The sequence below is a fragment of the Sinohyriopsis cumingii genome, chromosome 5, assembly GCF_028554795.1.
Source record: "Sinohyriopsis cumingii isolate HCF-2022 chromosome 5, ASM2855479v2, whole genome shotgun sequence".
NCBI classification, from domain to species: domain Eukaryota; kingdom Metazoa; phylum Mollusca; class Bivalvia; order Unionida; family Unionidae; genus Sinohyriopsis; species Sinohyriopsis cumingii.
In genome coordinates, this window is record NC_142965.1 from 119,895,391 (window position 1) to 119,922,488 (window position 27,098).

The window sequence follows — 27,098 nt, forward strand, 5'->3', positions numbered from 1 at the left end:
GAGTCGGGCAAGTGAATACGTAAATCCCTGTAAGTCTTTGGTATGACTCGGCTGGGGTTCGAACCCAAGACCTCTCACTTCCAATGCATACACTCTAACCACTAGGCCACCAGAGCGATCCCCTGAATGGTAGGTAACTCAGCTGGTAAAGCAACTTACAATCCAAAGGTCATAGATTTAATATCAGCACAGGTCAGCTGCCTTGGCATGTCTTTGTGAACGGCATCCGGGTGTCATTTTCTCAGCACAATAATAAGCAGCCAATAATGTGCTATGGGGACATAAAAAAATATAAAAACAACTAACCAGTGCAATTATTATAATTTTTACTGTTAACTAACACAGTTTTACAATATTTTTTCAGGTCAAGTGATACAAGCTCTATCAAGTGAAAGGTCTGACGTCTGAAGATGGGATGTGGAAGCTCAAGTGGTAACACTGTAAATCCCAAAAAGGAAAAAGCAGAAATAAGTGTGACAATGAATACAGAAATCAAAGAGATGAATGACACTGGTCCAATGGAAAACACCAAAGAGAACTTCACAGGCACAAATGACACAAAAGAAAGGGCAACAGAAACCATACCTCAAGAACAAATGGTCACCATGAAGTATAGCAATGAGATTGATGGCAAAGAAAAAGCAGACACTGTAGAAAATGATGGCAAAGAAAAAGCTGACACTGTAGAAAATGATGCCAAGGATAATACAGGAACAGACATTTTGGAAACAACTGCAATGGAGATAAATGACACAGAAGACCATGGAATTTTCTTGGGGTGATGACAATATAGATGTTTATATTAGAGCCAGTGGAATAGTTAGACATATACACTGATGCACACAGAGAAACAAAATGAGGTTAAAATATTTTGATTTAAAAAATGCTCCCCCTTCCTATGTTTCATAAACAGTATGTATATCATCAGAAAATTACATGGCCACATTTCTGGTATGCTTGAAGGGCTGTGCAATTATCATATAAAAAATCAAAAGGTTGATCAATATAAGTGTCAATTAGAAATGATTATCTATATAAATATTATATCACTGATGTCATAGGATAACATTATCCTTCTTCACTTAATTTTGCTCTGAAGTTATGTTCACATATGTTATCAATCAGGGGTGTCCAACCTTCACTGTTTGGGAACCAAAACATATAAAATGATAAGGCCATGGGCCACATGAAAAAAGAACTGTTCCTTATCACTAATTATGCATATTAAATAAAATGTATATTTTCAAAAGGATTACCTATATGGCTGTTGGCCACACAATGTAAAGGACTCGGCTGCATGCCGCCCATGAGTTGAAGGATGCACATGCCTGTGTTAAATGAATATAATTAAGGTGATACTAATATATATATATATATATATATATATATATATATATATATATATATATATATATACACACACACAATCACTCAGCAGTTTTAAAACAAAGGTTGGATAATTTCAAACAATCATTTAGGCACTCGGGGCTATGAAAGTCACCATGATGGACACATGTCATGTGACTAAATCGTGTCAAGACTATTTCTGTTTCTCTGGTCTGCTGACTGGAGTATTAAGAAAGAACAGAGAAACATGATGTTGAACTAGAGTAAAAAAAATTGAGATTAAGTCAGATTATGGAGATGTAAGACATAACAGTGTAAAAGGCTGTCAGATCTGACAACCACTACTTTCCACAAACTATAAATCAACACTGTGACACTCAAAATTTTATCAGGATAGTCCAAGATTCTGTTATAACATGTTCTTTCAAATATGAGATCAAATTATATCCATATTATCAACTATCAAAGACTCACTTCCAACTGACTGTCATCTTGCTGATTAGTCTAGTGAGCAGTTGCCAAACCTATATTGTTATGTTGGGTGGTTTTGACATGTTAGAGTCTGATTCCACTTTTTCCTAAAACTCTGCAATTATTGCATATTGACTTGTCTGCAACACACAAGTGCAGATATTGATTTCTTTGTTACACATTAAGCAGAATTTCTCAATGATCCTGAGCTGCAGTCAGTCAAAGGGGCCATTTCGTCAATCTGTATTCATATCCATATCAAATCAGATGCTGGACAACTTCTTAATCCATGTGAAAACTATATTAAATGTGAACCTGAAATGCTCTGCTTTTTTGTAAGTTCACACATGCCAAATCCACCACCCCTCCCAAGATGCATAAGTGTAATTTTTACTAATATGAGTGGCAAACTAGCGCCATCTGAGCACAAAAAGAGTGATCTTTATATTACATGCCATAGTTACAGAAAACCGTATGAAAAATGTACATTTATTAAAATTTATTTCTACTACTTATCTAAAACCCACTTGTTTTCTTTGAAACATATCATAGACAGTTACTATAAATAGAATAAAAGGAAACTGTTCAAGAACATAGCCATATGGTCGCACACGTTGACGATATGAAGATCAGTAGATGGAAGTCTATGAGGGATCAATGTCACATGACAGGAGCCTTGAAATGTACTCATTATGTTTTGTTTCACTGGCTCCTGACATCGCCAGATATAATATTTGCTCTTTTAAACAGGAACTAAATGGGTTCTCTATTGCTAATTTTCTTACCCAGGTATTTATGAACAGGTGGCCACCCAAGTACCTGGGTACCCGTTTACACCTTTATCTTTGTTGTATTTTTGGTGGGGGAGGGTGCTCTCTCCTGTTTGATCTTTGCAGACCAGTTAGAGAGGCCCTCCTACCCTACTTGTAAGTGTTTGCTATAGTGTATATGTTGTTATAGTTTTCTCATGGTTGTTGTTGTTGTTGTTGTGGGGTTTAACGCCATATTTCAGCACACGATAGGCTATACATGGCGGCCAGTAATAATGGTGGAGGAAGAACCCGGGAAAACCCCGGAAAGAACCACCGACCCATGAGAAGCTACTGGCAAGCTTTCTTACATACCAACATTGGCCGAATCCAAGACTCGAACCCACGCAGATAGAGGTGAGATGGAAGTGATCCGTAACGGAGAGCGCTTTAGACAACTCGGCCACTCGGGGCCCCGTTTTCTCATGGTATATATTTATTTCTTGTTTATTGATTTAATGTTTTTTCTCTTCAATTTTTAATCATTTCTTCTGCTAGGCATTCGTCTATCCCCAAAAGGGTTGCTGAGGGGATCATCGCCAATCTGGATGAAATTACTTTTATGTTGAATTTCTTTTCGAATTTTTCCACCACTGCCTCTACTGCAATATCCAGGGGGATGTCGGATAGGTGTAACTCTCCCATTTGTTTCTTAACTTTCCTTAAATTGGATGCTGGTTCTTTACCATGACTTATTCTTTCCCTATGTTGATTTCTGCATAATGTAGTATTGGTTGTTTCCCTCCTGGTCTGATGATATATCCATTAGGGTTAATTGAGTACAATCTTTAAATGTAGTCCGGATTTAGTATTTTCAATGCAATCATCACCACTGATGTTCCTGGTACTTTATCTCTAGGTATGTGTGATATGTCTATCTCTTGTGCTCCTTCTTTGTATGCACATTCAAGAAAACTCCCATCATTTGTGTCTATTCTATCTAATCTTGAAACTTTTCCTAGGTTTTTTCAGTCTGTTTCTAGTGCCACCCATGCTTCAAGTTCACCAGTTTGGTCAAACTGTATTATCTGCATTTTCCCTGTGATTTAGTTTAATTTTTTCCTTTATGATTCTTCTACTTCATTTCTTGTTCTGGCATCAAGTGTCAAGTGTAATCCCTGGTTCCTATTTCAGAATCCAGTGGACTCCCTCGCGATTTGCTTTGTATGTGCCATTGCCAATGACAAAAGAGACTTTACTTCTCAAGGAGTATCAGTACACCTTTGATGCTTGAGTCACATGACCAAAACCACCATTTCAAATGAGCAAAGTTATATCTGACTGGTTCCTCTATATTCATGGAACAGCCAATTATCCATAAGTAGTGACAGATGTAGGACTGTATTGTAACACATGGACTTGCTAGTTGCCAAAATACCATATTTGAAATCGAAATATGCTGAAGAGAACTGGTACTCCAGTTAAACAATTGATATGGCACTCATCTGTTGCAGACAAATATGCCTGCTATAATTGCAGATGTTTATGAGTAGGTGATATCAGATGCCAAACCACCCAACAAAACAATACAGGTCAAGGGGCAGATTTGTTGTTTTATTTGTGATATCTCTGGAGTGGACTAAACAACATCACAGGTATACAATTTTATACTGGTTTATAAGACAAGTCCAACTGCAAAATGCACTAAGTGATCATCGCATAATGTTCTGGCAGATCTGGATCTGTTCAGTTTGTTAGGAGTGATCAAACAAATAACCTACTGGCACAGATCAGGATCTTAGTTGCTTGCAGTTTGACTCAACTTATAACCAAGTATATATGGGAAACCTGTACTGCTTTCACAAATTCTCGAACTATATTCATTATTTTTTTGTCTTGCTCACTCCTGATGTTGCCAGTCATCGCAAAATTCAATGCATCAAAAAAAGGTGCTGACTACAGAAATGAAATAGAGAAATTATCCAAGCAAAAAATTCTGTCAAGCAAAAGTAAATATAATCTTTTACACATTTACATTAAATAAAAATTATGATTTCTTACAAGCAGTTCATTTTTCTTTACTCTCAACTATGGCAGCCTGACATGACAAAGTACTTAATAATGGTATGACAAAGTAATTAATAATGGTATAGACAAAGTAATTAATAATGGTATAGACAAAGTAATTAATGGTATGACAAAGTAATTAATAATGGTATGCTCTGAATGCCCTCAACAAACGTGATCTAATTCCATTCAGATCTGACCTAGTCGGAACTTCCATTCCATTGTCTCTTTAACACGTGAAGAGTCAGTCATGGTGGATACTTGGGGTGAAAGGGTTAATTGATACATCAATATTTTTTCCATACTGACACAAAAGATGAAGAACTGATACAAAATGATCCTTAACAAGTTACGTTAATCTTCAGCAGTCCTGAATAATTATTGATCGTTTATAGTTTTATTCTTTAAATTAAGAATTCCCCTGAGAGCACCATAGCCAGCACATGCATTTGTTTGTCAGCAACAAAGAAAAACTACATATGGTATCACTGATTATTTAACAGCAACTTTAACATGATGTTCTGTTCAAGTCCAGAGAAAAACAACCTCCAATCAGAACTGACAAGCTTATTCAATGCATGGTATTAGAAGTATTGGCCATCCAAACTCAATACAAACAGTCACAAAGCACAAGAGAAATGTCATTTTATATGATCTGTAAAGTACTTAAACATTACATGTGGAACAAATCAGCAACTAAATGTGACAACGGGGAAAAAAATTAGCACAGAACTGGCATGGGGGTAGATTCCAAATTGCATGATTTGTACTCAACCTGTTACTTTGTGGAAGGGGTGTGAGAGTTTTAATAACTTCTTTTTTTTCACTCACAGAAACAAGTGTGTTTGCACACAGCAGTTATTTTCCAAATTCATGAGGGGAAAATGTGAAGGATTTGCTTGTTAGTCATCTCCGACTTGGATTAGTTCTAATATAAGTTTCTTCGCAAAAAGGAAACTACAACATTTCTTCTGCTTTGAAGATAACACCATAAAGCTTTCCAATTAAATTGAAGACATAAAATTGCCAATAATATGTTTTAAAAGCATTCATGCAATGCAAAATGGTATGTGGTGACCAAGATGATCCCTGCATCTAAACAATGGAAGCAGCATGAAAATGATGTAAAAGGTTAAATACAAATCTGACACCTAACTGGTAGACTTTGTGGAAGAAGCATTTTGATTATCTTGTTAAGGATGAAAATGGCATTTGAACAGTTTATGTCTGTTTGTAATCTACATACATGTACTAGAAATGCAACCGGTCTGTCAACACATAAACTGCACCACCCTACTACTAAGAGACCTTCTAACAATGAAAAGACCATATATGTCAGAGGTGTATCATTTCATGCCCTAGTGGATGCATCTAGTAAAAATTCTTGGGCATACAAAATTAGCAAATTCAAGTGCACTAGTCAGGTCCAATTCAGAAAGCACAAGTCCTTTGAAGGGACACACACTTCACTGGCCAAAACTATTTCAAGGAATTCAAGATAAGATCATTTCTTCTTGAAAACTGCTTAGTGCTGAAACCATGTCTGATATATTTGTACAATAAAACAAAAACCTACCGCAACATAGGCCATCGGAATGGTTGCTATTCAATAATGCAGGATTGGAATGGAAATAACCAGAAAAATGTTAACAGAAAAATCATGTGATGATTGTATATGAAGTCAGACTCCTCCTGTACAGTCATGTACAAAAACGTGATTTAATTCCAACATAATCACTGTCACATCCATAGGTGTCATTTTTCTCTCCACTTGCCAAACAAGTATCACAAATCAATTATTCATGACATAATGAGACTGATTATCAAAAGCTATTTTCAAACCAGATAGCATAAAAAGCAAATAAAAGTACAAAATATGTCAAGTGCTGCAATGTCAGCCATATTAGGTCTGGGATTAGATTAACATAATTTTAAAAGAGGTGAGTACTGCCTGCAAGTGTGTGTTGTAATTCATATCAGTCATACCATATTTACATGTACTTGTGTCAACTTGCGTAATCACCACGATCCTCATTTTTGTTAATGAAACGTGTCTGCACATGAAAAATGCATCCTGTCTAGCATACTGTCATGTAAGAAATGAGCATACATGTACATGTAGCATCTTAATCCATTCTTTTCTTTTAATTACTGGTACAAAATCCAACTGGAAAATGATGGAGGGTGCTTTGTTTTTCTTTATCCCACGAGTTCTACTATTTATAATTAAATGACCAATAACAAGCAGAGTGTACGTAATAACATCTGTCTTGGCATGAAAAAAACTAATACTGCTGTATAGTAAAACAATGAAAATAAACCTAATTCTTTCTATTAACAATCAAACAGACAAATATCATTAAAGAAAATTAACAAACAAAAGTCTGTCACTAAGAATGACATTCTACAGGCCGTAAAGAATTTCCGATAATTTAAGACAAGACCACTTCTTTGATCTAACCACTTTGTGTGAAACTATCTTTGACAATGATGCAGTGCATATTAGCTTATAACATTAATCCAACTGGACAGACACAGATCTGCTGTCAAATACTGAGCTGGCAGATCTGGGTCTGTACAGTTTGCTAGAATATTCAGTAGAAGAAAAAACAGACCATGATTTGTGGGCAAATTATGCTATGGCAGATCAGGATCTCTGTTAATTGCAGAATGACTAGACTTATAAGCATGTACATAAATTGTATTCTTCAGCAATAAAAAATAATTTCAAACAAGCTGCTGCAGTGAAACCATTTTCAGCCATCATCAGATGTCTTCTTGAGGAAACCGAATGTTGATGTAACAGATGGGTGCCATGGTGACTATACTGGAAATGAAATTGGCACCATTTCCATTTCGTTCTAAACAGATGTTGTAAGAAGCCTTTTGGTGAAAGCAAATTATCAATACGACTGGCCATCTAGAAGAAGTAGTGACAAGACTTTCAAGATGGCCATTGTCACAGACATATTGGAAGTCAGACTGGCACCATTTTCATTTATGATCAATTACACAAGTCTTTCTGTGAAAGCCCCAATGCTCTGTCCTCCATCCCGCACTGTAATCTCCTGTGTACACAAAATTATTATTGGAAAATTTTAATTTTTCATTTTTCCCGGTTCTTCCTCCACCATTAATACTGGCCACCACGTATAGCCTATCGTGTGCTGAAAAATGGCGTTAAACTCCACAAAAACAATTAATTTTTCATTTGTTTTTATTGCTGCAATTTGTTTTTGTTGTTCTCAATGAAAATGCTCCCTCTTTTGAAGTCAAAACTCCCAACAAAATTTTGCAGATTTCCTGACTTGACCCAAGCTGACATGTCTGTTCTGTCACATGTATATTATGTAGTAATGATAAGATTTTCAAACAACCTAATGTCTTGTGGCAAAGGAAAACCTAGACAGCATAATAATTATTTATTAAAATGCTGATATAATTCATTCAGGATGAGCAGCAATAAATATTATCAAGAAGGCCACTGTGGTAGCCATACTGGATGTGAAAACAGCAAAAATTTCATTTAGGATCAACCAGACATGATAAGAAGCCTTCAGGTGAAAACCCCATGACAATATTACTTGTTATTCAGTAGAAGAAGAGATAACTAGATGCTGTAGATGACTAATGTGATGACCATATTGTACGAAAAGATCGGTACCATTTTCATTTTGGATCAATTAGACATGATAAGAAGTCTTAAGTTGAAAACCTCATGTCATTAAGACTGTCCAATCAGAAAAAAGCAGCACTAATAAGATTTTCAAGAAGTCTGATGTAGTGCCCACACTGGATTTCAGATTAACGCCGTTTTCATTTAGAACAAACTAAATATAAGAAGTCTTTCAGTGAAAATCCCATGCAGGTATGACCATTTATTCTGGATAAGTCGCTTCAAGATTTTCAAGATGGCTACTGTGGTGCCCACACTGGATTTCAGATTAGCACCATTTTCATTTAGAATGAACTAAATATAAGAAGTCTTTCAGTGAAAATCCCATGCAGGTATGACCATTTATTCTGGACAAGTCGCGTCAAGATTTTCACTGTGGCTGCTGTGGTGACCATAGTTGATGTTCATGTTCGACAAATTTAATTAAGGATCAACTAAAAATCATATACAGATTTAAGCTGAAAACCCTATGTCAATATGACTTTACTTTCAGAAGGAGTATTTTCTGCCCAATAGTTTCATACTTTGCAGGGCATTTGCTGTTTTTTAAAACATCAACCTCTAGTGACGAGTTTACGTGGCAGGAGGTAGCAGCCTACTGCCGAGCTCTGTAGTGTCAAGGTCATATATGATACACTAAAGTGGGTGGTATTATAGAAAGATAGACAGATGTAGCTCTAAAATGATACCAAATAATCTGGAAGTTCTAATTTCACTACAGAGGGAAAAACCTCTTCTTTTTTTACCCAATTTTTTCCACCCAAAGTTCGCCCGTAATCAGAATCCGATTTTGTGTCCGAATTTTAGACTATTTGGTCTGAGATCTAAGGCAGACTGGTATGAACTGCAAACAAACAGATGAACCTTGCAAAAAGTAGGATAAGATGGGCATTTGGAATAAAGAGTGGTCTCGATACGAAAATAATGGGTCCATTAAGCAAAAAAAAAAAGAACTTTTACCCTTCTGCTCATGCGCGAGCCGAACAGCCAATGAAAAACGATGTTTCTAACACATCTAGGCATTATGTTAGTGGAAAATCACCTGGAAGATGATTTATTAGGATTTATTCAGAAATAGCTTTTAATATCAGGGAGAAAACGACAAAAACCTCTAGGGGTTAATGTGTTAAACAAAGTTTCCCAGGTTTTCTTGATGGATTTCCTGGTCATTTAAAGAAGACCAGATATATCTTAGATATTATTAAATTAACATTTAATTCTCTTTATCTGATGTATGATTGATGTGTAATTTGGTATATATATCATACAGTTTGGCCTTACTTCTTTCTCACTGCTAGCTCAGTTTGGTTATTTTCATTTCCTGAAATTAAGAGGTAAATTGGGGGGGGGGGGGACATAGCCTATAACTTTTTTAATTTAAATTTTTTTATATATATATTTTATTGCTGTACTTTCATAAATTTGTGTTCGCTATTTCGTTTTCCCTATAGAAATACCATGTAAAGTTAAAGTACTTTTAAATAGTTTATTTCATAAACACATAGGAAGAGCCATCAGCTGTTTTCTTTGGGCAGAGTGATGTTTTCCAATACTACATAATAAAGAAATTTTGGTAACAATAACAACTAGACCATATAAAAAGTCTTTTAGTGAAAACCTGCATGTTGATATAACCATCCATTCAAGAGGACTAGCAACAAAGAGATTCCCTGGATAACCAACACTGAGACCATGATGTTGGTATGAGTAGCACCATTTTTTATGTTGGACCAGCCAGACCATCGGATGAACATTTGTGGAAAAATTCATGGCAATCAACTAAGTAATTTGGGAGTGGTGATAACAAACTTGTTGTTAGAAATGGACAGGTTGTGGATGTTGGACAACAAACAGCAGACCATGAGTTATTCTGGTCTAAGACCAGAAGAGCTAACAATTAACCTGGAACAATCAGTATCAGGGCCTATTCTAGGATCAGCAATTTATGGGATTTGCATTCATTTCTTAAAAAAATTCACACTGACAACAGAATGCTCAAAAATCAAGCAAAATATTTTGAAGCTATATCTTTATTTCTTCATTAAATCTCCAACTTACAGAAAATATCACCCAACTGATAATTTTGACACAACTTCATCCCTGGCGTTCAACCAAATCTATCTGACTCATGACTAACTGTTTTTGTACTTATAGACCTTTGTCTTTGATAGTGAAGAAAACCCTTCTTGCCTCCTGTTTTTGTTTTAAAATTAAATATTTATAACAAATGACATGCTGAAATGAATTCCCAAGGTTTTTCAAGATTTATTTTGAGAAATTCTGTGATAATAACGTTGGATACATGTAAGGCAAGATGAAGGATAAGACCTGAGTAAACCATGTTTTCCGCTACCAGAACCAAGCATCTAGCCTGTTGTAGCACATATGTTGAAATTATCAATCTTTTTTTTATGGTGGTTGGACTCAAACCATCACTGAATTTTCAGTTCTAGAACAGAGACCCTGAGATATGTTATGCTCCTTCAATAAATATTTAAAAATGTCTGATTTATATTTTTTGTATATATTTTTAAGCTTTAGTACCATGCTCCTCTTTTACATTGGTTTTGCATATGTTTACTGTTATGTATATTTAATTTAACTGTTTGTCTGTTAGTTTTATTTTTTAACATTTCATTACATGTTATTTAATGTAACATTGTTTGCTGGACTTGACCTTGTCCAAAACTGAGTTCATTTCTGCTTGACCTGATTGACTTTTAATATTTTTTTATATTTATTATATTTATGTAAACAACTAATAATAGCGTCATTATTCTCTAAGTGATTGAGCTTATAATTAGGATATTATTCAGGTAAACAAGAAAGAGTCAGTATGTAGATCAGGGTCTGGGTTTTGGAGATTCCTAACAGAATTTTTGTAGGTTATTGTGTTGTAAATAAACAAGGCTCATTATATCATTCTAGAAGGTTATTTTCCATTAGGTAATGGTTATTTTTAGAAAATGATAATTGTGACCTGAGGTCAAGCAGAGAACTATATTATTTTGTGACTGTGAGGATTTTATCAGTGGTGCTTTAACATCATGCACTTTAAGTTGTATTATGTTGTGACCTGTTCAAATTATTGAATTCAAGTGATTATTTTCTCTGGAAATACAAAAGTGTTCTGACAAAATTTTTGGATAAAGACATTCATTTGAATTTATACTGAATTCAAACCTGGAATAATATTTATGTGATTCAACAAAAGACTGTTGACACATCAATACATCACAGACCCTACCAGACACGTCAATGCCTTCAATTTTGAATCTCTTCAGAACTTGAACTGAGTTTTATTCAGGACTTTTTATTACTAGGACTTGTGTCTATAATTCTTGGATTAATTTTGGATTTAATTCACAATACCATAAGTTCTTTTTTCTCTCTCATTTTCCACTTTGTACTCTAGGGAAATAAATTATTAAATTTTACAAAGCTTGTTATCTTCACTCTTTTGTTCCTTATTTTACGAGCGTAGACTCATAACAAATTACAAGTAGCAATTCATGTTACTACAAATTATTAAATAATTTCATATCCATGAAACAACACTGCTGATTTCAAGGAGACAAATATAACTGTAACAGGCCTTTCTATAACCGAAATTTATTTCTGAATAATTTTTGTTCCCTTTTCATAAAACTTTGCAAAATCTTGTTAAGGATTCAATTAGTACATGAAAAAAACTTTACTATGTGAATCTATTTTAAGTTAGCTTACAACCAAACCTTCAACACTGTTGTATGTCATATGCAGGAAAAAGCCCTACTTCCTGCATCCTCAGGATGTAAAGAACAGTTGCTCACAAGTTTTGGTGTGAAACCGAGGGCAGAGAGCAGATCTGCTGATTAATCAGCTTTAAAGGACCAGCCTTAATGAAGGTAAACTTGACTGTACATGTATATCAATAAAACCATCAATAGATTTGTTGTTGTTGAAGGGTTTAGCGCCATTTTTCAGCACAAGATAGGCTATACATGGTGGCCAGTATAACTGGTAAAGGAAGAACCCTGGACATCCCTGGGAAGAACCACAGCCCCACGAGAAACTACTGGCAAGCTTTCTCTTGTACCCACATTAGATGAGCCTGAAACTCTTAACCCACAAAGACAGGTGAGATGGCAGTGATCCGGAATGTGAGTGCTTTAGACCACTTGGCCACTTGGGGCCCCCACCACCAACAGAAATACAATATCTTATGAAGATACATATATATGAGAGTATGTCAATGTGAGATAAATTCAAGTTCCTTTTGACTTCCTATCTGCTTTAAAGCATCAGCCTTAATGAGTGTGTGTGTGTGATTTGGTATTTTTAACATAGCTTTAGTTTATAGTGATGTCTAACACTAAGGCATCATGCAACATACATGTAGTATGATGTCCCACCTAGTCACATTATTCTGACACTGAGCCGACCAGTCCTAACACTAACCTCTTATCGCTGAGCGCCAAGCGAGGCAGCTGTTAGTACCATTTTTTAAGTGTTTGGTATGACTCGGCCGGATATCGAACCCTCGACCTCCCGCATCCAAGGTGGCTACTCGAACCACTAGGCCAGCAGAGCAGTACCAGCCCTAATAAAGACAAGCTTGGTTGTACATGTATATCAATAAAAGCATCAATAGATAGATATTTATATATGAAGAAACATATATATATATATGAGAGTATGTCTAATGTGAGTTAAAATATTCAAGTTCCTTGTTCCTATCTGATTACATGTATGTCTTTTTACTTAAGAGGCACTTTTTTCAGTCTTTCTAAAGCTCTGCAACTAGCTGAAACAAAGGCCTTTAACATTTTGTGTATAAATTATTAAAATAAGATAACATTTGAAAAACTCATAAAAGTACAAGTTCTATAGTTAAATACTGTAATACAATTTAAAATAAACATGACTTTGAAGACCTCTCTTGTTGTTATTGTTCTAGGGTTTAACGCCATTTTTCAGCACAAGATAGGCTATACATGGTGGCCAGTATAACTGGTGGAGGAAGAACCCTGGAAAACCCAGTGAAGAACCACCGACCCACAAGAAGCTACTGGCAGGCTTTCCCACGTATCCACGCTAGCCGAGCCTTGGACTCAAAACCCATGCAGACAGGTGAGATGGCAGTGATCCGGAACGGTGAACGCTTTAGACCACTCGGGGCCCCTGAAGACCTCTCTGATTGAGTGATTGATAATTGGTGCATTCTCACTGCTGCCTTTTATGTCCTGTGAGCCTCAGGGGATAATGGTAACTACAACAATGAGTATCCCTCGTTAAAGAAAGTTGTTTCCTATAAATTTTACAATTATTATTATTATTATTAGAGCTATTAATTGACCAATTGAGTCTCTATTTTATTTGGGGTCTCCTGGTGGCCAGTGGTCTAAAGCACATGCCTTTACTTGTCTGCATGGGTTGGAGTCTGAGAAAGCTTGCCAGTGGTCTCCCGTGGGTCAGTAGTTCCTGGGATTTTCATTGGTTCTTACTCCAACAGTTAACTTGCCACCATCAGGATCAGGACTTATTCAAGCCTTTTTCAACACCAGTTGAGATCAATATCACATGGAAACCTTCTAGCACCAAAACCAAGAACAGAGCAATTTAAAAAGAGTTTTCAATACTCTGGTACAATTATATGGAACAAGCTTCCACTACATGTACAGTCAGCTGAAAATATTAGAGTATTTAAGAAGAGATATCATGAGCATGTATGTGTTTCTAACAGATAATGGAATTTAGTATTTTAATACTAAACATGTTAAAATAAACAGTAATTATTGCTATCTTCATTTAATGTGCATTGTTATACTCTCCTTAAGAGGGCCTCAAGGTAGAATAGTCCTTGACTAATGAGTCACCCTCTACAAATAAAGCATTATTATTATTATTATTATGTGCTGAAAAATGGCATTAAGGTCACACAAAAAATAGTAACTTCATAGCTGAGTTTCCCTCACTAAATAAAGTTGTTTACTATGAGTTTTACATGTATTATTATTATTATTATTATTGAGTCTTTGCTTCATTGCAATACTTGTAAATCCAGTATGCACACTGGAACTTTGATTGAGCAGAATCCAATATGTCATTCTTTCCAACATAAATTTGGTTTTAAAACTTGGTGTAGATTATGATTTCAAACATAGCAAGCCATACTGGTTTTCCATATCAAAGACTAACAAGAATTTGGGTATGCCATCCAAGCCATGTATGAATGACTGCTGTGTTTGTGATTTGGATTTTTAACGTAGCTTTAATAATATTTCAGTCATATCACTACAATGTCTGCAGTGTGACAGTTTACAGTGATGTCTAGCACTGGGATATCATGCCATAGACATGTAGCATGATGTCCCACTCACTCACATTATCCTGACACCAGGCCAACCAGTCCTAAACCTAACCTCTTAATGCTGAGCACTTGAAGCGAGGCAGCTGTTAGTACCATTTTGGTAAGTCTTTGGTATGACTCGACCGAGGATCGAACCTATGACTTCCCGCATCCGAGGCAGACACTCTAACCACTAGGCCACCGAAGCGGTATGATGAAGTGAACTAATATACTGACAAAGATCTCATTTAATACTTGCACGCAGAAATATAACTAAGCAAAATATTTTCAAGAATTTACTTCAAAAGTATGGCATAACTTTACAATCTCATTACTGTCTTTAAATTCCATTCACATTTGTGGGTTTTTCTTCTTCATGTATTTATTTGCCAATACACAATATTATAATGTATTAATATATCATTGTTTAAACCAAGCGAACATTAATTCCGTCCCAGAAAGGGACTAATTTGATCCATGACTTTATCCCAATAGCAATAATACTGTGATATCGATATATAAAAATTATGTTGAAACTTAATCCTTTTATTCGTAGGACATGGTAATTATGGTTCATTGTACAAGGACTTTCATAATTGTTAATCTCTTCCACCAGGAAAATCTTTACCTCGATACACAAAGAGCCATGTCCCATCCAAGTTCCATGGCAACTACAATGTACAAAGTTTATTTAAGAAATATCCAAATTCAACCATCAGTTTTTGCATGGTTGATATCATATGCTAATATACTACAATCGTCTCAAAATTTGAATCAAACCATTTTTATCAGTCAGGATCTCTTTTTTAATCCCCATTTTTTTTACAATAGAAAGTTACAGATCATATTTTATTGGTTACAAGACTGCTAGATTAATTCATTATCCCTTTCCAATAAACCTTACAACTAAAGCCATTCAACTGTGAATAAACTTGTATATTTGGTGTAATCCCAATATCATGCAGTATGCAGCACAAGGAAAGTGAAGCCTTTTGTTACATCTGATGAAGTCTGTTCTGAAGTGTTACTAAAGGATTTTATTGCAGTTGATATTTGTTAATATTCAAACTGAATTCCCTCAAGAAGAAAAAAAAGCTGATGATGATGGCCATGTGCACTGCCTCAGCTATTTCTGCCAGACACAAATATGCATTGGATGTGTATTGGTGCAGCAATTTATATACATTCCATTTCCTGAAATTTCTTCTTGAAACATGGTTCCCACGCTTTTCTAAAGATTAATTTCCAGGTCATTTCCTGGGGTTTTCCAAGATGAAATTACTTTTTTCAAGGTTCACATATGACCATCACTGAATGGAATTAAGGAACATTTTAGATTATAAAACATGCATTTTCTATCTAAAAGTCAGAAAAGATGATTATGTACAAAACCACAAAATGTATCACAAGAAATAAGTTTGATTATATTCCTATAAATTGCCATGTAAAGTCATTTCATTGTACAGAATAAAAATTTCTACTTCATTCTGCCGCATTATGATGCTAAGTGGGAACAATATAATGAACATAAATTATGTTTTGTTTCCTTCCTTTAATTTTAAATAAATCTATATATGTGCATCTCATAGAAAGTAACATTTTCTAATACAGTATATAAAAATTAAAAAAATGCAAATAATTGGAATTTTTGTCTTGTAATGAGAAGAGTTTAACACCGAATTTATATGTGCCAATAAAAAATTCCAAACAATATTTTTCAAACAACCTAATCTCCCAAAGACGATCAGGTCAAATATCCATCATTTAAAAAACATTTTCAAAAGGGTTGATTTAAATTTTGACAAAAGACCTTCAAAATTATATACTGTTGTATAAACAAGGGCTCAATTGTCTGTAAAATCAACTCATCTTCTTGTAATTCGTTAAACCAGTCCCCAAGCCTGTATTGACACAAGGGCTTGTATCGTTTTTTAATATATACAATGCTGTCAGGCATTTCTGCATGCCTAAGGTTTCCATCTCCAATACTGAAGTAAAATGCATACCGAATTCAACCCATTGACGAAAATAAAATACTGTAATGCTTACCATTTGAAAAATGGCAATTGTAACCACAATATTCAGTTCAAAATAATATTAATTTTGGACACACAGGATACCACCACCGTGTTTTCATGACTTCTGCACACAGCTATAGAAATGAGATACATTACTTTGGACTGTTTCTGTCAGCAGTTCAGTCTTGTAATTTGATCAGGTTTATAGCTAGTTTTACAAAATAAATGGCAAGCAATATTAAGCCAACTAAACTGATCTCATAATTTTTTAAAAGTAAAATTCAATATTTTATATAAAAAATGAGCTATTATGTGAAAGAGAAACAACAATGAATAGGGTATAACATGTTTACATCTTCAAAAAATTGGAAACAGACTATACGGCGAGAAATTTTGTGAGAATCCCGTTCTAGTGGCATGCTGATAAGTTGGGCAGCAGACAACTTTGTACGTGTCAGAAAAACTTCTTGCAAAATTGGAAACTTTGTGATGCATAATTCTTTTAAGGTATATGTTTCCATCTTTAATAAAATGTAGTTACTTGTATGATTCTAAATAGGATTTTCTGGGTTGCAGGTTCAAGCACTGTCCCCGTGGCAGGCCGGGCAGTGAGGAGTCTGACGTTTTATCAATAAATAAAGTACGGAGAAATCTCTGACATGAAATAACCTTATTGGTAATATAAATGAAAACAAGGAGTGCCAGCATGACCACAACCCTCAGCTCGATTTGACTATTCTCACGTCTTTTATCGCTTCAGAACCACAAGCAGACTGAAAAACTACACATATACATTCAAAAGACAGTGACGTACCAACACATAACTATCGGACAACCATCACATGAATACAATTTGGCAAATTAACCTTTATTTTCACTATTTTCTAAAAAATGGCAAGTATTATAGTCGTTATGTCGTAAATCTGCAGTCAAACAAGATGAACGCATGGCCTAGATAAAACTAGACCCAGTACTTGTCATTTGTATTACTAGTCACATGACTTCACAAATCTAAAATGAGGATATCAAAATGTTCACATGATATCAACAACAATCTCCTTTTTATGTTGTTGTACAGAAATTCAATTATTTTAATTGAAAGTCAGATACTTTTTGTAAAAACCAGCAATCTGGCCAGTCTGATTCATCAAGCAGAGAGAAAAGGTCAACGATGTAGTCACGTGATAAAAAACTCCATAAGTTGTTCTTGGAATATATAAATATGGAGAATTTTGTGTTCTTTCATTTTTGTATTTTTATTACAACCAGCATAAGACTCATTTAATATTTTATTTTTTTCTCTACAACATTTGAAAATGTAGGTTGTTAGATTTGTGTAATCATGCGACTGACAATGCAAATCATGAGTGCAAGGTAACATTCCATCAATGCCATAGTTTTATATTGTCTTTCAGCAGATTAAAGACTTAACGATTTTAATGCTCATAATTTCTGAGAAAACAGGTAATGCATGTATCATTCGATCTAACAACAATTAAGTTTGCTCTGCCATTAGGTAAGCGGCTATGCTTTGCCACGATCATGGGGCCTCTTGTGATGCTAGACTGGTTTTCATACCTTCTATGTAATGAGAGATACAGATATCAAGCAATCTACTGAGCTTTTTGGATTTACTCAGCATATATATTTATTGCATGCACCCAAATGATCCATACTGTACCCTCCGAATATTCTGGTTTGAACTCGATATAATTTAACTCATGATCAGTTTAGACTCAATTATGTGATTGTTTTGGGGGTCAAGTGGAGACGGAAAATTCCCGGGTTTTTCCCAGCTTTCATCAATATTTGTGAACTTCAAGGACCTTTCAGGGTCGGGAAAAAATTATCAGTTCTCCCGACTTTTTCCCCGGTAGCATGGGAACCGGCTGAAAAGGAAACCACAATCTATTTGAAATGTCTTGGCCATCTGTATACATGTAATAGGATTGACTGTAGGACTGACCAAAAAGATGTGAATGGATAATTAAAGTTTAATGCACTCACAATATTTTGATCACTGTTTTGCAAAGAGCCAAGGTGGTCCTAATGACAGCTAATGGCATGCATTTGAGGTTATGATCCATAGAAACTACTTCAATGTTGTGAATAGATGACATGACATGAATTTTGTGGCTCTTCCAAAGAAGCTTGGTCAAAATATTTTGCATGCAAACCAGAGTCCTGGAAATAGGGGAAACTGAGCTGAGTTCAGGGTATATGTTGCTTGTTTTACTGATCAATTCTAACAAACTGGCACATTATACAATTAATCTGAACAAACTAACACATTATGTCATGGCAGATATGGGTCAATGCAGTTTTATTCAAATTAAATGCAAGTATAAACAGTAAATTTTCTCCAACTTAATAGCTATCAGTGGCATCGCTAGGGGGGTGCGGACTGCACCGGGTGACACCATCTCAGAGGGGTGACACCGAAATGAAAAACTGCAAATTTTACAGAGAACACACTGCTTGGTCTAGTCGGATTTCATAAGCGGAGAACCGATCATAGTTAAATACATGACAAGCAGGCACAGCAGTGGTGTCGCTAGGGGGATGCAGACTGCACCGGGTGAAACCATCAGAGGGGGTGACACCAAAATGACATTACTAAGGATTCTGTATGGTCTGTTACGGAAGGAGGCCCATGGGGGTGACACCATGAGCTACCGCACTGGGTGACACCAACCTGAGTGACACCACTGATAGCTATTACATGAATTCTATTAGATTTAATGCGTGCTTTATTTTATGAAGTTAAACCATATGATGTGAAAACTGGATCTACATGTATTCTGAAAAAGTAAGTTTATGCAGGAAGGGGAATGCACCGCTGCAATTTGAAAATTAGGAGAATCTGAAAATATGAGGGATTTAAAGATGAAATAAAAGAAGTGCTTAAAAACAGTTATGCCCATTCTGTTAGTGTGCTGGCAGCTTTTATTGAAAGTAGCACAAATTAAGCAAAAACCTGCATCAGCTTGGAATAAAGTTATCTGGTATGCAGAGAAAGAGACTGATTTTTTTTCTCTTTTATATTTAAATAGTAACATGTCATGCTTCTGAATTTGATGCACCTGCAATATTAAAAGTATTTCATTTTTATATGAGAACCTTTTGAAAAAGAATTATTACAATTACGTGCATTTAGGAAAGTCTGAAGTACTTGTATCTGAGTACTCTACAAATTACCCTGTCTGATAAGCTAATCATCAGATAAATATTGAGTAATTTACAAAGTACTCCATCCTCTACAATGTACTTCACACGTCTGATGAGCTAATCATCAAATAAATATTGAGTACTCTACAAAGTACTCCATCATTTACAATGTACTTCACACGTCTGATAAGCTACTGATCATATAAATACTGAGTACTATACAAAGTACTCCACCCTCTACAATGTACTTAAAAGGCTGATAAGCTTATCAACAAATAAATATTGTGTAATCTACAATGTATTCCACCCTCTACAATGTACTTCACATGTCTGATGAGCTAATCATCAGATAAAAATATTGGGTACTCTACAAAGAACTCCATCTGTCTGATGAGATTGCTAATCAGACAAAAAGTTTATAGTATTCCAAAAAGTACTCTACCCTATGTTGTATAAGCTAATCATAAACATATTGAGTACTGTGCAAAATATATCCTGTTTGATAAGCTAATCATCAGAAAAATATTAAATTCAACAAAAAACTCAAATATCTGTAAAATTCAGAAGTAACAAAGTACACAGGTGCTGACTTAATTGAACCTAAACTAAAAAGGTCAGCAGCACCTTTCATTTTTGAAAGCATAACACAGGTGTAATCTTAGTATAAAAATAAATACATTCGCCGACAAACTGATGGATGCCAATGTGACACCTCTTCATAAATCTGGTCCTCATAACGAAATAAATAAATTTAGGAATCTCTCAATCCTTCCAGTCTTATAAATAAGCATTCTCATTACTCCCTAATGATTTCTCTTGATAAACACAATAGATAGACAATCAGACTTAGGCTCAAATCTTTCACGTAAAACTGGTTTTGCTTGAATGGTTGAAAAATGGCTCAAAGCTTTATATAAATGGAGAACTGGTGGGAGCTGTGCTGGTTGATTTTATGAAAGCTTTTCTTCAGTTGATCGTCATATTTTACTTGAAAAATTAAAAGTTTACAAGCTCAACAACAACTCTTTAAATTGGTTTAAGTCGTAACTGAAAGGAAGAAAGGAAAAAGTTAAACAGTGTCATGTCAGACAAAAAACTTGTGACGTGGAGTACCTCAAGGATCTATTTTAGGGCCACTGCTATTTATAATGTTTATAAATGATCTCTATTTGCATATAGTAAATAATGAAACTAATTTCTATGCTGATGATATCAACTTGTTATTAGGTAATCTAAAAATACTGTTGAAAGAAACTTACACAATGCTCTTGTAAAACTCTCAAAATGGGTAAACAATGCAATGGTCATCAATTTTGACAAGACCAAAGTGATGCTGATAATCACTCAACAATGACATAACAGAATTAAGATAATATTATTCACATCCATTTGGACCTGAAAAATATTATGCAAAAGAAAACTTTAGGAGTTTAGGTTGATAGTAGCATTATCTTACGGTCAGTGCATATCAGTAATGTTACCAAAAGGTTTGCTAAAAATATCTTGTTATATCAAAAGAAAAATATTTATGTATAAAGTTTCTAATGGTTTTATTCCCAACTATATAAATGAAAACGGACAAATAATATCAATGCAGTTTCTTGTCTATCAATGCAGCACTATGTTATTTAAAATCTTTCTTCTTCTCAAGCCCAAAACTAAAGTGCTTAAAAAAAACTTTGGCTTTCTTGGGTCCAATCATTTGGAACTATCTACCTAAAGATGTTAAAGAAACATCAATTGTGATAGATTTGTATATGTATATAATATCATATAAAAAGTGTGTGTGTGTGTGTGTGTGTGTCTGAGAAAATTCTTAAACATGCATGTTGGAGTACACAAAGTGTAATGAATCCATACCTACCAGTAGTTGCTCTTTATGTACACCAATCCATTATATCCTTTTTGTATGATGTTTGTTTCCCAGCTTTATCTGATACATTTGCCTGTACAATTATTGATAATTGTGTGTCCAAAACAATGTTTCTTATTGCATTAGTTTTTAAATTAGGGTAGGTAGGTAGGGATATTTTTTTACAAAACATTATTATATATATATATATATATATATATATATATATATATATATATATATATATATATATATATATATTTATTTGATAATGTGTATAATGTACAAAGCATTTCTGACCTAAACTGACTCAATTAGATGCATAAATCAATTTCAAGAATTTTTTTTTCTTCTTGGAAGATTGAGGGAGATATGATAGGATGTGCAATAAAAAACAGGGACAGTCAGCTGACCAGAAACACATTTTATTGGGCCTACTTGTGTCACCCTTGTAACATTATTATTAGTATTGTTATTATTACCCTATATCAAAAGAGCTAATCATCAGATAAATACTGAGTATTCCATTCTCTACAAAGTACTCCACCATCCATGTCTGATGAGCTAATTATCATATCAATATTGAGTATTATACAACATACTGCAATCTCTAGAAAGTACTCCACCATCTGATGAACTAATCAGATGATAAATATTTAGTACTCTGCAAAGTACTCCACCCTATTTCTGATGGGCTAAATTGCAAAGCATCATGTATAGGAATTTCAACAATGAACTTCACTAAAAAAATCTGGTTATTAGACATCAACAGCAACCTGATACTTTATTGGTGCAAGAGATTCTGACATTTTCCTGAGTAAACATTATTGGAGAACTAGGTTAAAACCTGCTGGGTGTGGCATTCTGTCTGTTCCATTTTTATCAACTGATAAGTAAACAGGACTTAATTACCTAGTGACAGCAATAGCTCTGCTGAAACAGGGTGTTTACTTACACGTTTATCTGTAAAACTAGGATATGTTCTTACCCTGATTTAAACAGATATTATTAAATCGGTCTTTTAAAAAATTCCATCTATAATAGAATGATTTAGACGGACCTATGAGGCAGCAACAGCTTGAATGTCATTGTTCTTTAAGTTTTATAAAAGAAAGGTCTCTATCAGTAAGTGACTGTTACATTCATGTGATTGTGGTGCCAATCCAGCATGATATAATGGAGACCAAAATATCAACAAAGCCCTTAAGAGGAAATAAAAGTTGCTTCTTATCCTTCCATTTCATTTCTGAGAGTGGGTCGGTGGTTCTTTCCGGGATTTCCTGTGTTCTTCCTCCACAATTAATACTGGCTGCCAAGTATGGCCTATCGTGTGCTGAAAAATGCCGTTAAACCCTACAACAACAACATCATTTCTGAGGCATTCTGGTTGCAGAACAGTGTTCTAACTGAACACAAAAGCCAATCTTGATCATCTCTAGTGCAGATATGACTGAGACTGGAATCTGTATAGGTAAAATAGAGCCACCGGAGGTGACTACTTTTGGTTTAAAATCCTGGTTGACAAAGGAGAGAAGTGGATTCATAATTCTCATTGAACAAGAGAATATGTCCATAACAAGGCATGAACCTCACAACACCAAATTCAGCAAAAAAGTCTTGAGTGTGGGGTACTGAAATGGAGCCTCACTCGACAGTTTTGGTTAAAAGACTGTAAAGCACACTCTGATTCCATCGGGGCATAAGAGAGTAGGAGACACAGAAATGATTCCAGGATATTTTCTAAAGGAGGTTGTTGTTGTTGTTGTTGTCGTTGTAGGGTTTAACACCATTTTTCAGCACAAGTTAGGCTATACATGGTAGCCAGTATTAACGGTGGAGGAAGAACCCGGGAAATGCCTGGAAAGAACCACCAACCCACAAGAAGCTACTGGCAAGCTTTCTCACATACCAACATAGGCTGAACCTGTGACTCGAACCCACACAGACAGAGGTGAGATGGCAGTGATCCATAATAGTGAGCACTTTATACCACTCGGGGCTCCCTGATTAGTGGTTAAGAAACGAAGTGCAGAAAAAAATTAAACAAAAAGCATGAAAATCTGACTTTATATTTACCATTACCTCTTTAATAAATCTCTCCTAATTCAGAAGATGCAACATTTTTTCAAATGGAGTGTAAAATCGCCACTCCCTCCCCCAATACTTTCTGTGCTAGAGCAGATCCAGACTATGACATACTAGTTATATGTAACTGATTTTTAGTAATTTAATATATGAAAACTATTTGATACTAACATGTGATTTCCAATGACAACCAATAAAAAAGAGCAAAAATCAGCACTTTTCAGGCATAGCACTGAACAGATCCAAGTACGTTAATGAGGTATTAGCATGACCTACTTTATCATGGACTCAAATTAAATGCCTATGTCAACCATTGTGACTTGTGTGACTGGTTATAATGCATAACAGGTGTGTACATGTGGCAATATACTCTAAAAATGCAAATTATGTACATTTAAACACAAAGACATAAAAATGCTCGGTTTAAAACTTTATAACAACTAAAATGGCACTATGGCCGATTTTCATTCCATCATTTCCTAACCAGGTCTGAAATAAGATGAAGAATAAAACAAAAGGAGGAAACCTAACAATAGTGCATACCAACTTATGAATTCTAGTTTGAATGACAACCACACAAGTGTAAAGAAACCCCCAAAAATTAAAAGAAATAAACTTGAAATGTTGTCCTGCTGGGCAATGGATATAAAATGCAAAATTGTGGATGTACATATACTGAGATACTTAAAACTATGTTGGAGTCAGCAGTAAGAAGAATAGGGAGCAGACATATAGTAGTTTTAACAAAACAATTGACAGGTTGAAATAGGAAAATATATCAGAGCTGGACTTTAGACTGCAATGTAAGCAACAGAAACTGTAAAGCTGCTGTGGTGATGAGGGGTCCTATGTGGCATGGTAGAAGAGGAATACAGTCAACAAATAATTGATGAATTATAAACACAATGAATGATGAATAAAATAGCCAATAATGGTTTGGATGATAAAACAGATAACATAAAAGCAGACAGCCTTGAAATTTTCATGGTCTGGTCTACTGACCAGCTCAGAAGGTCAGCTGTTCCAGATTCTTGCAGTTATAGGGTCGACAAGTGTTTGTGAAGGGGATAATATAACTTAGAGAGACACAAGTCAAGGAATGGGAGAAAATAGGATGGACATATCCAGAACGTAACTCATTCGTGTATTATTATTAGATATAGGCAATACACAAATACCATATGACTGACAGATGGTCTTTGATTCTCGATACATACCTAGTTCCTTGTTTCTTTTGTGAATCTCCGCTGCCACTCCCATCAAGGGGGCCATTTTGCCCCAAACTTGCCATCAGTAAACACGAGCTTAGTAATTATTACAATCCACGATGCGTTTACAAACAGTGTCAGTGGTTATATTTTTGTATGGCTGCCGGGGAACCGTAGTGCGCAGTGTCACTCGTGAGTAGGCCTTGGTGTGTAATGGCGAAGGGATGCTGTGTCTGAATAATGAATCCAACTCTATTAAGCTATCTCCTGCTAGAATTTTCAATGACTAGACAAGCGTAAGACTAAATCCCTGGGTAGCCTAAACGCCTACATACAGTCTATCGCATGCTCTTCAGCGTCCCTAAATATCTCCTCTTGACCTTTTTCCCTGTAGTGTCAGCTTACACGGAGCAAGAACGTTCGTTGTGTACATCCGACTTAAGGCTAGCATGAGTTCTTCATTATGGCGGAGTGATCGCACTGAATAAATCTCTCGACTCTCAACTCTCTTCTAATCCCCCTATCGTCTATATTCCACTGTATCAATATTATCCAGATATTATAGCAGACGAATTGATATCCTAATAATTGGCACTGCGAATGTTTACAGTTTCATTAACCTAAAAATCTCACCTACATTTGGAGTGCCTACGTTAGTACTTTCCACAATCACGTGATCTCCAACCGAATAGTAATAATGCATCCAAAGACGTCACGGAATTCCTTTTTACAACAAGGGATTTCCCAACAAATATCAACACCCGTATTTTACTTCCGGGCTGCACGAATGATCGAAGATAGACACACAAAAACTGAAGAACTCGGTCTGGGTTATTGTTCTCAGATCTGATTAAAATGTATAAAAGTTGTTTGTAAAGACGGACTTGTTTATTCATATTACGTTTTAACTATGAGCATTTTTAAAAGTTTCATTCCATTTTTAAAGTCACTATGTTACATATGTGGTGTGTGTGTGTGTGATTTAGATTTTTAACGTAGCATTAACAATTTTTCAGTCATATCGCTACGATATCTGCAGTGTGGCAGTTTACAGTGATGTCTAGCACTGGGTCATCATGCCGCAGACATGTAGCATGATGTCCCACCAAGTCACATTATCCTGACACAAAGCCGACCAGGCCTATGCTGAGCACCAAGAGAGGCAGCTGTTAGTACCATTTTTGTAAGTCTTTGGTATGACTTGGCCGGGGATCGAACCCACGACCTCCCGCATCCGAGGCGGACACTCTAACCACTAGGCCACCGGAGCGGTCTGTTACATATGTGGAATCATATATGTGTGCGTGTGCGTGTGTGTGTGTGTGTATGCATGCAGGTACATATATATATATATATATATATATATATATATATATATATATATATATATATATATATATATATATATATATATATATATATATATATATATATATATATATATATATATATATATATAATAAACTGACAACGAACAGTACGAAACTAGTATCTAACTAGCCTGAGCGCTTTCGACTCTAATGAGTCTTTTTCAAAGGCATATACAACACATAGACAAGACAAACAAATAAAACAGAAAAACGGACATGTTTGCAAAACTTTACATGGCTTTTTCTACAGGAATTTAACCTTTAACTGTATTGTGTTTCAACTAGTTTATTTCAACTTGTAGCTGAAACTGGAAAATATTTTTTGGAACAAGAAATCGATGAGCATAACTACATCTGTTATTTTATATCAATTTAAGTAAACGCAATTTAAATCCCGTATATTTCATTGGTATAGTAGTCGTTATAGGCTATTAAGCAAATTTAGAAAATTATTTAAAAGAAAATGTGTCGGCTGCAAAAGACAATTGTATTTGTTTTTTTGTGCAATTTTTATGACTCTCTCTCTCTCTCTCTCTCACAATTTTTTTAATACAAAAATCAAATTCAAAATCAGAAATCAAAAATCAAAATTATTTATCCACGCTAACGAGGACTATTCCTATATTCCTTTCAAATGGTTATCGATGTCTAGCACAGGGGTCTCAAGCACAAACCAGCCTGAGGCCACACGAGGGCATTTTCGATGGCCTAAGCGACGCACCACCTTCGTTATCTCTCATGACACCTTTTGACGTC

General features: G+C 35.2%; 2 protein-coding genes across 5 annotated transcripts in view; one reads left to right on the forward strand and one right to left on the reverse strand.

The window, feature by feature from the left end:
• Positions 1-1,250, forward strand: part of LOC149800069 (uncharacterized) — a 39,252-nt gene extending 38,002 nt beyond the window's left edge. The window contains exon 2 of the mRNA XM_089959627.1: positions 365-1,250. Within this exon, the coding sequence (XP_089815753.1) occupies positions 411-782 (372 nt within the window). The 5' untranslated portion in view covers positions 365-410 and the 3' untranslated portion in view covers positions 783-1,250. The remainder of the gene's footprint in view (positions 1-364) is intronic.
• Positions 1-25,642, reverse strand: part of LOC149800067 (beta-arrestin-2-like) — a 247,941-nt gene extending 222,299 nt beyond the window's left edge. For 3 of the 4 annotated variants that reach the window (XM_089959622.1, XM_089959621.1, XM_089959625.1), the window contains exons 1-2: positions 24,982-25,642; positions 1,257-1,328 (exon numbers count right to left, since the gene is read on the reverse strand). In XM_089959622.1, the coding sequence (XP_089815748.1) occupies positions 1,257-1,328; positions 24,982-25,055 (146 nt within the window). In that variant the 5' untranslated portion in view covers positions 25,056-25,642. The remainder of the gene's footprint in view (positions 1-1,256; positions 1,329-24,981) is intronic. The other variant, XM_089959623.1, reaches the window with a different exon arrangement.
• Between the last annotated feature and the right edge of the window lie 1,456 nt (positions 25,643-27,098).